Source organism: Pipistrellus hanaki, assembly GCF_964339955.1.
Source record: "Pipistrellus hanaki genome assembly, chromosome: 3".
Taxonomy (NCBI): domain Eukaryota; kingdom Metazoa; phylum Chordata; class Mammalia; order Chiroptera; family Vespertilionidae; genus Pipistrellus; species Pipistrellus hanaki.
In genome coordinates, this window is record NC_140505.1 from 179501554 (window position 1) to 179516435 (window position 14882).

Consider the following 14882-nt stretch of genomic DNA (forward strand, 5'->3'; position numbering starts at 1 on the left):
TAGTAGTTTTTATTTTATTTCTGTCTTAAATATTCTTCTTACTGCTTAGGTAACATCCTGGGTGTCATTCGAGACCATAAGAAGCTAGTGAATACATTTCGACTGATGCGAAGAGCAGGATACATCAATGAATTTGTTTCCATCTCAACAAATCTTACAGATCGATGTGTCTATATTTCTTCTGATGGAGGAAGGTTGTGCAGGTATAAGTTGCTAAAAAGAGTTTTCAAGAATCTATGTTTACTTTGGAAAGAAATAGACTTTTTTATTTTTGAATCTGCTTTAACTTCTTTTATTGTTAAGATAAATTTCACTCATTCAGCAAACACCTCATGAATATGCATCCTGGCTACTGAAGATTCAAAGATTAATGCGTCTCTGCCGTCAGAGAGCTCAGTCTGCTGGCAAAAGCAAAAATAATAACAGCCAACTATGTTAGAAGTAGATGATAGTCATTATTTATTATTTTATGTTAATAGATGTTTTTATATGTAAGGCTTTACCTTCAACCCTTTATGGTTCTATTATTATTTTCATTTAACAAATGAAATGGGTTTTGTGAAACTACGTAACTTACCCAAAGCTAGATACTGGTAGAGTTTGCTTTTTATTGGAAAGTCTTTGGAGTTTATTTGACTCAACACTCATTGTTTTACACACTGTGTTCTATCACTATAAACTGAGTTTTGAAGGATGAGTAGGATTATGTTGCTTGGAGGGAAGGAGAAAAGCTAAGGAATGGCAAGAAGAAAAATCATGGATTGTGGGAAGTGCCTTGTAGGGTGCAGAGCATACATAGTAAGTGCTTATTTGTGGCTGACCTGCAGGGGTCTTCAAACTACGGCCCGAGGAGTCTGATCCGGCCCGCCAGGTTTTTTGGGCAGTGAGCGCAGCTGAGGTGTTACAGTAGGAATTAGTAGTTCATATGGTCTGGCCCTCCAGCTCTCTGAGGGACCGTGATCTGGCCCCCACTTTAAAAAGTTTGAGGACCCCTGATTAGGGGTAGGAAAGGCAATGGCATTTTCTTGGTTACTCCTTTAGGATTTTCCTCTTTCCTTACATCTAAAATAATATGGCATAGTCTAAAAGAAAACCAATTCTTTCTTAGAAGTAATTTTATAATGGCATATCATAGATTTGGCAGGAAGAATTAGAATATACTGAGTAAAAGTAAAAGGTAACTGAAATAGCCAAATATGAACCTCTCCCTCTCCTACTGCTCTGTCATCACTTCTGGGTCCCTTAACCTGAACTTCTAGTAAACTGCAGCCCTTGTAGATTATTTCCACAAAAAGTTCACCCTGTTCATTTTTCAGCAACTCGTAATTGCACAGCTCCTCGTAACTGCTTAAAAGCACTCATTAGTCCTCCAGTGGTCATTTGGATGTTAGGGTGGGCCGCACAAGTGTCTGCTGGTGCCTTGCTCCTCTGTAAGAGCTGCTTATCCAAATAGCAGCAGCCCTTGACGTTTCAGTGCCACATGCCATCCTTTGTGTCGGTGTTCCTCGTGGTGGCGAAGCCCTCAAAGGCAAATCAGCAGACAGTTACAGTTTAATCTACCAGAGCATGTAGACCAAAGCTCTCTACCTTATACCCAGGACGCTGCTAAAATTACAAAGTAAAAAGGCTTTATTCTCTGCAAACTGACTGCTACTCTTTTTGGTCATGTGTAGCCTCAGGTAGCCTGCTCTGTAGCCCAGTGATGTTTATCCTAAAGCAGATCACTCTGAACAAGCGGATAGTCATCAGGCTCTCACTGCAAAATGCCGTTGTAAACCTCAGTGACCGTTCTCTGCTGACTTCTTGGGTAGAAGATGACATATTTCCAGTATGAAATAGGAGATGCTTTTAGTATGATGCATTTACACAGATTCAGATATGACACTAAAGGATTTATATCCTTTTTAGACTTTATTGAGAATCATTTTTAATTGTCTTTTCACTAAGAACCACGCATTACCCAAGATACTTGGAAAAGCACTGGATGTGTATACATGAATCTGTGCACACATACAGACATGGGCTGATATGTCTGTGCATGTGCATGTGAGAGAGAGAAAAGAAGCCTCTGTGCATGCACCTGTAAAAATTACCTGTTGTCCTCAAGCAATGCAGAAATAAGTTTGCTTATACTTAAAAATTCCCTCATTTCCCTATAGTAAACTTTTGTGCTAACTTAATTTTTCTGTTGACCTACTATGAATTTATTTTTCCATTCCAGACCCTACATAATTGTTAAGAAACGAAAGCCTGCAGTCACGAATAAGCATATGGAAGAGCTGGCTCAGGGGTACAGGTAAGTGTGGCCGAAAGCAAAACTTCTGAGTCTCCTTAGTATTCATATGATATAATCAGCAGTAACATTATTTTATCTGAGCTTTTAAGAATAGTATCTTGCTGAAACAAGTTTGGCTCAGTGGATAGAGCGATGGCCTGCAGACTGAAGGGTCCCGGATTCGATTCTGGTCAAGGGCATGTACCTTGGTTGCGGGCACATCCCCAGTAGGGGGTGTGCAAGAGGCAGCTGATCAATGATTCTCTCTCATCGATGTTTCTGGCTCTCTGTCCCTCTCTCTTCCTCTCTGTAAAAAAATCAATAAAATATATATTTTTTAAAAAGAATAGTATCTTTTCACTTTTAACCCTTAAATTCCTCACTAAATATATTAGCCTATTAAAAATCAATTTTTCACTATGTGAACTTGCTTGGGTATTATAAAATATTTATCAACTTAGATCATGAGGATTCCAGATTCTTGGTGTAAATTAATGTACTATTAAGTATTTGTAGTAAAAGACAGACTTTCATTAATATGTTGAAATAGACACTGGGCTCTCATCATATGGAGTTCCTAAACTCATCAAAGATACTTTTAGATATGGGGATTGGATTGACAAGAATCACAGATGTTTTACTGATCGTGATTTGTGATCATTGTAGGACCCAAGAACAGCATGTTACAAGTATCTCATTGTTCTGAAACTCTCTGGGAGAGAAAGGTGCTTTGGGTAAATGAAAGCCAGATCTTCCATTATTACATAGTATATAATATTGTATTGAAATGCTTTTTAGTAATGTATGTTTTACCTATATTTTCCCAGGAATTTTGAGGATTTCTTACATGAGAGTCTGGTTGAATATCTAGATGTGAATGAAGAAAATGATTGTAACATTGCACTCTATGAGCATACAATTAATAAGTAAGTAGGATCCATAACAACCTTAAGTAAAACCTGTCTGCTTTTAGGAACTTCCTTCTCATTCCATTTCATCTTCAATTTTTCTCTTGTGTGCTTTGCTAGAAGTATACTGTTTTATAATAAATCATAACCCATCATTTATCTCAATATAAGACTATAACAAAATTGCGAACAAGTCATTTTTAGACTTAATTATCTTTCATATGCATTATACTTAGTATTTATATTTTAAAAGGAATTGCTGCTCTGATTTTAATATTTAATTATTAACAAAATTGAACTAATGAATCAGGATATGTAGAAGATGTATTTATCTCTTCTCGAGAGGATTTTATCAGTGAACATTTGAATTCTTCTCTACATAGTATGCAGTTAAGATGCCTCTAAACTTACGTGTAATATAAACATGAAATGATGCTATGTTTACAGTGTTTCTGCTAGAACAGTGGTATTTTTAGAAGCATTAGAGGACATTTATATAACTTGCTGCCTGCTTCATGTTACTGATGTACTGCTTACCTGAAGTGGGAATATATTGTTAAATAGGGAGTTTAATACTACCAGCTGATAACTATTTATGTTCTCTGGCAAGTACTTTTCTGTTTCCTGCTACCAAATGAAATATACTACTTTATTTTTGTCTACTTATAAGTTAGTTAATAATGCTTTCAATCAGAATTTTAAATCCTTAAAGGTATGAATCTCTCAAAGTACTTTTCTTCTCCTGACAAAGGTCTAACGTGTTTAAAAGGATTGGTGTTCATTCTATAACCCAACTAGAGACATAATTCAATACACAAAAAGATCAATAAGCAGGAGTCCTTTGTCATGTGTGTTGTAATTATTTTTTTATGATGGATTGGGTTATCTTGGAAATTACTTCTCTTTACAGGTACTATAAGCCATTGAAATTATTAAAGTTACCGGTATGCTTCAGAAACACTTGAGAAAGGCATAGACAATCAACCACATATCCTGGCTGTGATCTGTTACTTTCAGCAAAGACCTAAACATAATTGGCTGCTTTTTCTCAGATATTTTCTGAATCGCTTAAACATTTAGCCAAAACTGAATTCTCTGCAAAAATGTATTATGAAAGTAACAAAGATTCTGACACTTAGTATGTAAAGTCTTATTTTGTGTTCAATGTCTATAGTGGAGCTGTTCAATAAAAAATAAAATGCAAGCCACCTATATAACTTAAAATTTCTAGCAGCCACATTTAAAAAGTAAAAAAGAAACAGATGAAACTAATTTCAGTAATTTTATTTAGCCCAATATATCTAAAATGTTGTCATGTCAAAATGTAATCAGTATGAAAAAATAGAGATATTTTACATTTTTAAAAAATGTATTTTATTGCTGAAATTGGTTTGTCTCAGTGGATAGGGTGTCGGCCTGTGGACTGAAGGGTCCCAGGTTCGATTCTGGTCAAGAGCATGTACCTTGGATGCGGGCACATCCCCAGCAGGGGGTGTGCAACTGATTGATGTTTCTCTCTCATTGATATTTCTAACTCTCTATCCCTCTCTGTTCCTCTCTGTAAAAAGTCAATAAAATATATTTATATATATATAATTGATTTTTTTACAGAGAGGAAGAGAGAGGGATAGAGAGTTACAAACATTGAGCAGCTGCCTCCTGTACACCTCCTACTGGGGATGTGCCCACAACCAAGGTATGTGCCCTTGACCAGAATCTAAACTGAAATCCTTGAGTCTGCAAGCCGACGCTCTATCCACTGAGCCAAACCAGTTAGGGCTCACATTTTCTTTTAAGTTTTTAAAACCTGGTATGCACTAATAGCACATCTCAATTTGTATGCTAAATTTTATTTGAAATTCTTGATCTGAACTCATTAACACAGTTGGAAAAAGTAGACTCACAAATGTTAAGTTGTTACAAACGTAACTAAAAGGTTTAAAATGATTGAACTAAGTTATTTCAATTTAAATATGAGTTTTAAAATTTAAGGTGATTAGCCCAGCCAGTGTGGTGCAGTGGTTGAGAGTAAACCCATGAACCGAGGCCACCAGTTCAATTTCCATTCAGGACACATGCCTGGGTTACAGGCTTGATCCACAGTAGGGGGCGTATAGGAGGCAGCTGATGGATGTTTTTCTCTCATCAGTGTTTCTGTCTATCCCTCTCCCTTCCTCTCTAAAATTAATAAGATGTAACGTGATTATAAAATTTAAAAATTCAGTCCTTTAGTCATACTAGTCTAACTTTTCAAGTGCTTAACAACTATGCATTGGCCCCTTTAGGACTATAATAACTACTAGAGGCCTGGTGCATGAATTCATGCATGGGTGGGGTCCCTTGGGGTAGCTTGCGGAGATCGGGCCCCTAACTTATGCCCCCAGCTTCACAGTTCCACAGCACCGCCTGGCACCACCCCCTCACCTGCTCCTCAGCTGCCCCCTCCCCCCCCCTCTTAGCGCCTGGGAACCAGGCAGTGACCTCACGCCCCACTGCTACTGCTGGTTGCTGTCTGTAGGACATTTGGGCCCCGCTGGCACCCACCTTGGCCTAGCACTGCCCACTCACGTGCTCCACTGTCCCACCACAATCCCACTCTCATTGGGGCCCATCAGGGCCTGCAGTGCCTCCACTGCCACCCACTGCCAACACCTTGTTGCTGATGCCCACCATATTTTGTGCCAGCCCCTGGTGGTCAGCACATGTCATAGCAAACAGTCAAACTCCCAGTCTCCCAGTCAAACAACCGCCAGAGGGGACAATTTGAATATTAGGCTTTTATTATATAGGATTCTTAAAGGGGATGTATTTCTCCCTCTAAAATGGTGATATAGCCCTAGCTGGTTTGGCTCAGTGGATAGAGCGACACCTTGCGACTGAAGAGTTCGGGGTTCAATTCTGGCCAAGGGCACATGTCCAGGTTGTGGGCTCAGTCCCCAGTGAGGGGCGTGCAGGAGGCAGCCAGTCAATGATTCTCATCATTGACGTTTCTATTTTTCTTTCCCTATCCATCTCTGAAATCAATACAGACATATTTAAAATAAATAAAATAAAATGGTGATACAATTTTCTCATTGATCTAAGTTGGAAAAGTGAAGAAAAGCAAGTTACTTATCCATGTGGATATTTTTGATCTGCATTTCTCTATGCTCAATTAATAATTTCTTTATAAATGCTAGTTATTGTTAGTAGTAGTTAGTATATAATAATACTTTTTTATACAGATGTTCCATACTGTTTTCCTCCTCTTATCTTTCTACAAATAATAGAAACTTCTTTCATTAAGAAATTTGTTTATATATTTATCAGTTTTGCTTTCATCAAATTTTGTTATTGAGGTTTTATTATATAAATTTATTATATATATTTATATAAATGTAAATATTATTATCTAGATCCTATGGGGACTTAGATAGTAATATTCTCATACCCTTTCAGTGATATTTATTTTATCCTTGTTGCCTAAGATGTCTAATTCTTAATTAACTTGCTAGAGATACCACTCACTTGGAGATTGAACCCTTTACTCTTCTCGGAGTTTGCGCGGGCCTGATTCCATACCCTCATCATAACCAGTCCCCAAGAAACACGTATCAGTGTGCTATGGGAAAACAAGCCATGGGTAAGATTCCTTTCTTGAATTTGCTTCTAAATTCTTGGATAAAAGACATGACTTTATTCTTACTTCACTACTATTGTGTGTCTGGCTAATCAGGCATTGCTAACACCTAAGTGTTAACCTAACTCATAGGGTTGCCTAAGGAATTCTGCAATATTTGCAGCTGCCCCTATCATGTCTAAAGCTTAAACAAAAATGGAGAAAACTTCTCTGAACTCGTCCCCCTGACTAAACAAAGGGACATACCATAAACGTCACAGAATTATGAAGGGGTAAGTATGAAGAGAAAGCCCTGTGAAATGTAAGTTGTTAATCCAAAGAGATGGAAGAAAGAGTGGAAAACTCAAGATTAAGGGTTGAGAGGAAAAGGAAATAAAGATGCATGGTGTGTATTAGAATGTATTTAGTAATTGTCTGGATGATAGTCATTGGACCCATTACATTCATGTAATTACTCCTATAGCTCTTGAAATGTCCAATTCATGTCACACCAGTTTCTGAACTCATTTTCCTTTCTTCTTATATTTTGCTTTCTTTTTATCCTCCCATCTATTAATTTATCTATATACCCATCTATAACATTTATTGAGCATCAACTATAGCTCAGATAGTGAGGCTGGAACCTGAAAATATAGAGATGAGGACAGAGCCCTGTCCTCAAGGAGCTCACACTCTAGTAGGAGAGATTAACAAATAAAATGTAATTCATATAGTATGATAAATTCTATAATAGACTCATAGCCAGAATCTAAGGGAAGAAGAGCAGGAAGGTCACTTAAGATTAGAGAGTAGGCTGTTTCTGAAGAGGAGAACTGAACTAAGTCTTAAAAGACACTGGTATCCTTATGATAATGGATATTATAAGCAACCATTTCATGAGAAAGTCTTGCTACTTTGATGTGGCTATTTAGTGTATTATAGGTGTAGAGATGCCGTATATTAATGAGTTTGGCTTTTATCTTGAATTTGATACAAAGAGAATACCAGGCAAAAAAAGTTTTGCTTATAAACATTTGAAATGGTTTTTTTAAAAATAATTTAAATCCTAATAAATGTAAATTTTATTTTCACATATGTCTATGACATCAATATGACTTGTCTCTGATTTAAAGTATGGTGTAAGGAACTTCATTTAAAAAAAATCTCTAAAAGGTTTTTTGCATTGTGTTTGGTTTACAACCAGAATGCAGTTAGCTCTCAGTTACCAAGAATCAGCTGCAATTGACTATAACTTGACAATTAAGGAATTTTATTTCTCATTACGGATAAAGAGACTGTATTTCTTTTCAAGTTTTTATATTGCCCTTTGGTGGGCCATGAAGAAATAAGAAGCATGTTGTCCTGCTACCATTTACCTGAATGATGTAATGCCTCGACAGTTCAGAATAATTCCCAGTGGGAAAATCTAAACAGCCGCTCATCAATTTAGCCTTTCCCATTCATCCTCAGCTGCAGCAGGGGCCGATTTCCCGCTTGCGCTTCTGACTTGCTAACAAGTTGAAATATACAGTACTGAACCCTGTGTGTCATGAAAGGGCTATCACTTCCATTGGGTTTACCAAACCATTTTGTTTCATGATGTGAATCCCAGCTGAAACAATACACCTTTTGTGTAGAACCTTCAGCAGAATTAACGGAAGACTAATCACTTCATCGCTAATGCCGCTCTTTAGTGTGTTTCTTTAGTGTGTTTGTTTGAAGAGTGAAATAGAAAGGGCTGCATCTATCTCCACTCATTGAATGGTATGTGTGTGTTTTTAAAATAAGAGACTTGAAGGAAAGAAATAATATTTTTATTTTTTGTAACTTCTCTCTCCATTCCCCCCCTTCCTACCCTCAAGCCTTTATTTTGTGGCCATGAGTATCTGAAACATTCGGTTAGTTACCACACACAGTTAAGCAGGATCAGTGTGTACAGAAAGCCAATTCAGTGTCTGTAGAGTTCTTTTGTAGTTTTCTGTGTGAAGGTTTTTTTCCTCGTTTTGTTTTGAGTGTCATTTGCAATTCATTGTCTGTGTTTTCTGAGGTTGGTGTATTCAGCTGCTCTGACCCTGGGTCCTGCACATTTAGCTCCTTGGATACAATCCTCTGACGTTACTGCTGACGCTAGGAAGACAAAAGCTGCTGAATATCTTAAGTAATAAAAAAAAAAAAAAAAAAAGCTTTTGTTGCTGTTTGTTATTATAAAACACCTGACTGGAAAGAAAAGCAGAGAGATAAAAGTACGTTTAACGTTTGCACATAATGTGGCCACATTTTTCTTTGGACACTGAAATAGCTGCAGAAGTCTTGAGTGAGGTCTATACCGACAAATCACAAAAGGGGAAAGGCTGACAGAGGGCGAAAACCCGCAGCTCAGACCTGGCTCTTTAAAGCAGACCCAGCACTTTGAGTTGGGTTTCTCTGAGTCATTTTGGTTCTATGCAGTCTTGACAACTGATAAGTCAAAGGCGCACTTTCCCATTTTAAAAATGCACTGAAGACTATATGCTGTTCATCCATTAGTCCATGTGGAAGGCGGAGGACAGTAGAATTAATGCACTGAATATTCTCTGGAAAATTTGTTGTCTGCCTTTCACTACAAACTCCTCCCGTGGGACAGAGTAAAGAAATGAGTGAAAGTCACTTTCTGTCACTGCGAAGGAGACCAAAACTAGCACAAACCACAGAGACTGAAAGCCTTACCTTATACATGAGAGCGCTGACTTTAATCCAACATGAAACCCCGGCAGAGGGTGTTTCTTATATCTAAGGTTCTAATAAAGTTTCCATACCGCATCTTACTGTGCTAGTGAGCGACACCTCCCTCCCACGGCTACGGCTCTGTTTGTTGTGACCTGGTTCAGAGCAAGAATCAAGGAGACGCGTGTGGACGTGGCGAGGTCTCCAGGTCACTCCCTGCTACAAGTAAGGACTGTGTGTTGGAGCCGCATTGTATGTACTCTCCCTGGCACCAGACGCCAAGTTCACATGACTCACGCTTTCTTATCTGCCTGTTTTATTAGTTGGCAGTCCTCTAATGGGACAACTTCTCCTGTTTAAAAGGATCTTTCAGTCATTATCAGCTCTGTTAATAAATATGCATCACATGCCTCCCCTCGTCTTGGCTGCTTCTCACCACCCCCTTCCCTTCAGTTTCAGATTGCTGGCACTTTTTTCTTTTTTTCTTTTTTAACTCAGGACCTAATGCAGCTTCTAATTTTGTTGTTTTCAATAGACTCCATTCCTAAGCAGATAGTCTCCTCTCTTGTATTTCCCACTTCGCAGTAGGATGGGATGTCTGGAGATACTCAAAACACAAAATATTCAAAGATCCTCATAAAGTTTTGTTTTATTTTACATTTCCTCCCCCACTTTCTGTTTGAAATTTTAGAATGAATTCTTTACCCACTTAGGAGTACAAAAATGAAAAGATGTCTTGCTCAATTTGCCCCTGGCAATTCTTGTTTTAGAATTTTGCTATTGGTTAAAAAAAATTAAAATCTTTATTAACTAATTTAGATGTAAGCTGATATAATAATTTCTTGCAGCTAGTGTGTGAATAATGAGTACTTATGGAGGTGAAATTAAAATACAGTATATAAGTCAGAGTTGGAGGTAGAATGGGTGACATTGCAGGCTGATGGGATACATGATTTTATTATTATTATTATTAATATTAGTCATGATGAATGTTGCTACTTATTGAATAACCAAATGATACATGTGCATTTCTTCTTCTATTCATAATACAATAGTAAGGCTGTGAGATAAAATGCATGCATTTTTTGTTTCTAACAAAGCAAGTGAATCTTTTAAAAGATGACATCTGTGCAGTGCCATCTATAAAACTTATTAAAATTCTTCTCAACTGAAGCTAATTTCTTCCCTCACTTTTTCCTATTCCATGTAGATCATAATCCAGGGGCCTTTCCTATTAGACTGTGGATTCTAAGCTCCTTGAGGATAAGGACTGTGTGTTATTTATAACTTCAGCACAGTGCCAGCTTAAGTAGGTAGAGCATAGCAAGTAATCAATGTTTCCACAATGAATGAATGAATCTTTGAGCACATTAATATGGTTAAGAAATTAGGTGATATTTTTAAAAGACTCTTTGAAACAAACTAAGTTTGAAGGCTTATACAAACTGATTTTAAGACTTACTCTAAAGCCATAGTAATGGAAACAGTATGATATTGACATGAGGGTAAATATGTAGATCAATGGAATCTAGCAATAGACCACATATTTTTGGACAGTTATTTTTTTAATGAACATGTCAGGGTAATTCAGGGAAAGGAAAATCTTTTCAATAAAATAAAATGTCTCTGTATATCTATGTAGAATAAAACGAGTATCATCTCCTACCTCATACCATACAAAAATTAACACAAAATGAATCAAGCCCTAAAAGTAAGAGCTAAAAACCATAAAACTTACCGAAGGAAATGAGCAAAAACCTTCATAATCTTGAATAACTTAATATTTGTTAGATAGAATATGAAAAGCACAAACTATAAAAGAAAAAAAAGTGAATACTTGGACTTTCTCAAAATTAAGCTTTTGAAAGACACTGTTAATATGAAAGAGACCTTAAACCACATATTGGGAGCAAGTTATTTGCAATACATCTATCTGATAAAGGATTTGTATCCAGTATGTAGAAAGAACCCCTTTCTAATAGGACAACTCAGTTAAAAGATAGAAAAAACAAAAACCATACATTTCACAAAGAGTAATAGGAATGATCAATAAGTCCATGAAAAAAATATTCAATATTATTAGTCATCAAGTAAATGTAAATTAAAACCGAGATACCACTACATACTCATTAGAATGACTAAAGCAAAAAGACTGACATACTGTGTTGGTTAGGATGTGGAGCAACCAAAATGCTCATATACTGCTGGTGAGAATGTAAAAAATCAGTTTGGAAAATTCTTATGCAGTTTATTTAAGTTAACCCCACCCTTATCAAACCACCAAGAAATTCCACTCCTGGATATTTACTCAAGAGAAATGACCACAGAGACATGTGCATGAAGGTTCAGAGCAGCTTTATTCACCATATCCCAGGAGTGGAAGCAACCCAAACCCACCAGTAGGTGAATGGATAAACAAAATGTATATTCATACAATGGAGTAGTACTCAGTAATAAAAAGCAATGATCTGTGATACACACAACCACATGGATGAATCTCAGAATCATTATGCTAAATGAAAGAAGTAGCAGAAGAATATACATATTGTATTTTTCCATTGATGTAATGTTCTAGAAAATGCAAACTAATCCATAATGATAAAATTAGATTAGTGGTTGCCAGGGCCAAGGACAGAGGCAGGCCTTTGGGATAGTTGGAAATGTTCTAGATCTTGATTGTGGTGGTGGTTTCACAGATGTATATATCTGTCAGAACTCATCAGTTGAAGTTTTTTGTATTCAATATGTTGATTTAATGAAGGGAAATTGGGCAAACGAAGACAGAAAAATAATTAAATGCATGAAACTTCATTTTTTCCCCAGCATACATTTTTTTTTTTTTGCTAAGTGCATTCTTACTAACCATTTTCATCCCACCTTAAAAATAAACTTCTTCACTATTTTAACCTACATTTGGATACCTTGCTGTGCCAACTTATGACTTTTTAAGAAAGTTATGATCAAGAAAATAAGACTTTGTAAGAAAAATTATCTCCTGATAGTACAAAATTGACATCATTGGTGACCTACAGTTGTGGCAAAATGGTCTGTAAAAGAATAATTTAGCTTATAGATATTCTTATTGTCAATATCCTATACAATAAAAAGCTAATATGCAAATCAACTGAAGGGTGGAATGACCGGTTGCTATGATGCACACTGACCACCAGGAAGTGGACACTCAATGCAGGAGCTGCCCCCTGGTGGTCATTGTGCTCCCACAGGGGGAGTACTGCTCAGTCAGAAGTCCTGAACTGGACTCCCAGCTGGCGAGCGCAGCACTGGTGGCCAGAGCCTCTCCTGCCTCTGCAGCAGCGGTTAGGATGTCCAAGTGCTGGCTTAGGACATCCCCCTAAGCCCGTGGTAGGCAGACTGCAGCTCACGAACCACATGCGGCTCTTTGGCCCCTTGAGTGTGGCTCTTCCACAAAATAACCACGGCCTGGGCAAGTCTATTTTGAAGAAGTGGCATTAGAAGAAGTTTAAAAAATTTGGCTCTCAAAAGAAATTTTGATCGTTGTACTGTTGATATTTGACTCTGTTGATTAATGAGTTTGCTGACCACTGCCCTCAGGCATCAGTTGGACCTCCTCTAAGGGCTCCCGGACTTCGAGAGGGTGCAGGCTAGGCTGAGGAGCTCCCGCACCTCCACCGCTCCCGAGTGCACTGGGCCTCTAATATATATATAATGTTTTTTTTAAGGAAGCTGAAAACATTAATAGAGACATTCTAATTTGAACATGTGCTTCACCCAGACTAGTCTTATAATTTAATTTCTGTATGACATTTTCTCAAAAAACTTATTATTGGCAAAGTAGCTAACTAGTCCATTGTAATTTTTATAACAATTATATGGGGTGTGGTGGCATTTTGAAGTGTTTCACTGTAGAAGTCATGATTGATAAATCATGTTTTAACCTGGACACCACTGTCAGTGCTGCTAAAAATGGATTTACATGTATATACCTTCCATTTATTTTAAAAGCCTTTAAAGAAAAATTTCTGATACGATTATAAGCACCAAACATTTGCTAAACTGCGTTGCTGTGCATCCATTCAGTGGTCAGTTGTAATGTTCAAGAATTATGTTCTGGGCCTGATAAAATTTACAACAGGATCCAGTCTCTCTCATCATTGTTTAGAGGTGCAGCCGTTATGCTCCCCTGCTACATAATAATGCTTGTCTCAGGGTTCAGAAGACATGTTTGGCAGCCTGGTGGGACAGTGGCTAAAGTGTACAATTGGAACTGAAATCTCAACATAAATTTTAAATGATTTCATGTAAAAGGACAAACTTACTGCCAGTGAACTTTACCACGGTCCGAGCAGCAGTAATTTTATTTCTAAAACAGTAAGCGATCTATTACAGTAAGGGATCTATCCTGTCCCTTTTATTAGTTGCCACTGAAATAACAAATTAATTGGCAATATAGAGTGTAAATTGGACAAAAGGTTCATTAGCTATTGTATTTCAGCTGAATTTTGATAAATTTTCTAGAGATTTAAACACATATACTGTAGTAAAGAATATAATGCAGTTCTTCAATTTCATTTATTGACATTTGTTTAGCATCTATAGTGAACCCAGCGATGTACTAGGCGCTCATTTCTTTAGTACTCGACAGATTTCAGCATTTCTCTCATCACATCTGAATAGGTTATTTTCATCCCTGAATTGAAATCACCATTGATTTAATGACATGAGGAAAGAGAAAAAGGTAAAGGAAGTAGTGAGTTTTAGTGTCGGCTTGCCTTAGAGCTTAACTCCATTAAGTGGCACATAGGCATCTTGGGGTATGGGTGTGGTGGACGTATCGCTGGAGAAGCACATGCAAGAGAGCGACTTCTTAGCTACTCAAGGGGGAAAAGAAGAGAGACTCCAGAGAGATAAAGAGGCTCGGGGGCCCACACTCAAGCTCAGCAGGAGGGTAAACATTCGTTTCCCAGTTCTAAGGTCTCTGAGTAGGAGCAGGCCCCTGAGAGTGAAGGCTTTTTTTTTTTTTTCTTTTTCCCCCAGGCAGGTCTGTGAACCCTCATAAACCCCTAGAGGGAAAAGGGAGAGGCAGGTAACACTTGGATTTAATTTCATTTTTAGTTGACAGTTATACCTTTTCAAGGACCAATCAGATGGACAGGCTGATTGGTCCATCTTGAGGCAATTCCTCAACAGAAAACATGTAACAATTTTTTTTACTTTCCAGCAGAAATTATAATAAATGAAATTTTTTTAATATATCTAGATATATATTTAACAATAAACCTATTTCAAGGACCAATCAGATGGACAGGCTGATTGCTAGTGAGGGAAGAGCCCATGCTTGATTCAGCGGGACCTTAGATTCCTTAAAGGAAGGGCATGTCCTTTTTATCTCCACTGCTGGGCAGAGTAGGTGTTTAAC

At 37.4% G+C, this 14882-nt stretch overlaps 1 protein-coding gene across 2 annotated transcripts in view; it reads left to right on the forward strand.

Annotated features, from left to right (window-relative positions):
• Positions 1-14882, forward strand: part of POLR3B (RNA polymerase III subunit B) — a 93569-nt gene that overhangs the window by 45518 nt on the left and 33169 nt on the right. For both annotated transcript variants that reach the window (XM_084880112.1, XM_084880111.1), the window contains exons 16-19: positions 50-203; positions 2222-2296; positions 3103-3201; positions 6678-6805. In XM_084880112.1, the coding sequence (XP_084736238.1) occupies positions 50-203; positions 2222-2296; positions 3103-3201; positions 6678-6805 (456 nt within the window). The remainder of the gene's footprint in view (positions 1-49; positions 204-2221; positions 2297-3102; positions 3202-6677; positions 6806-14882) is intronic.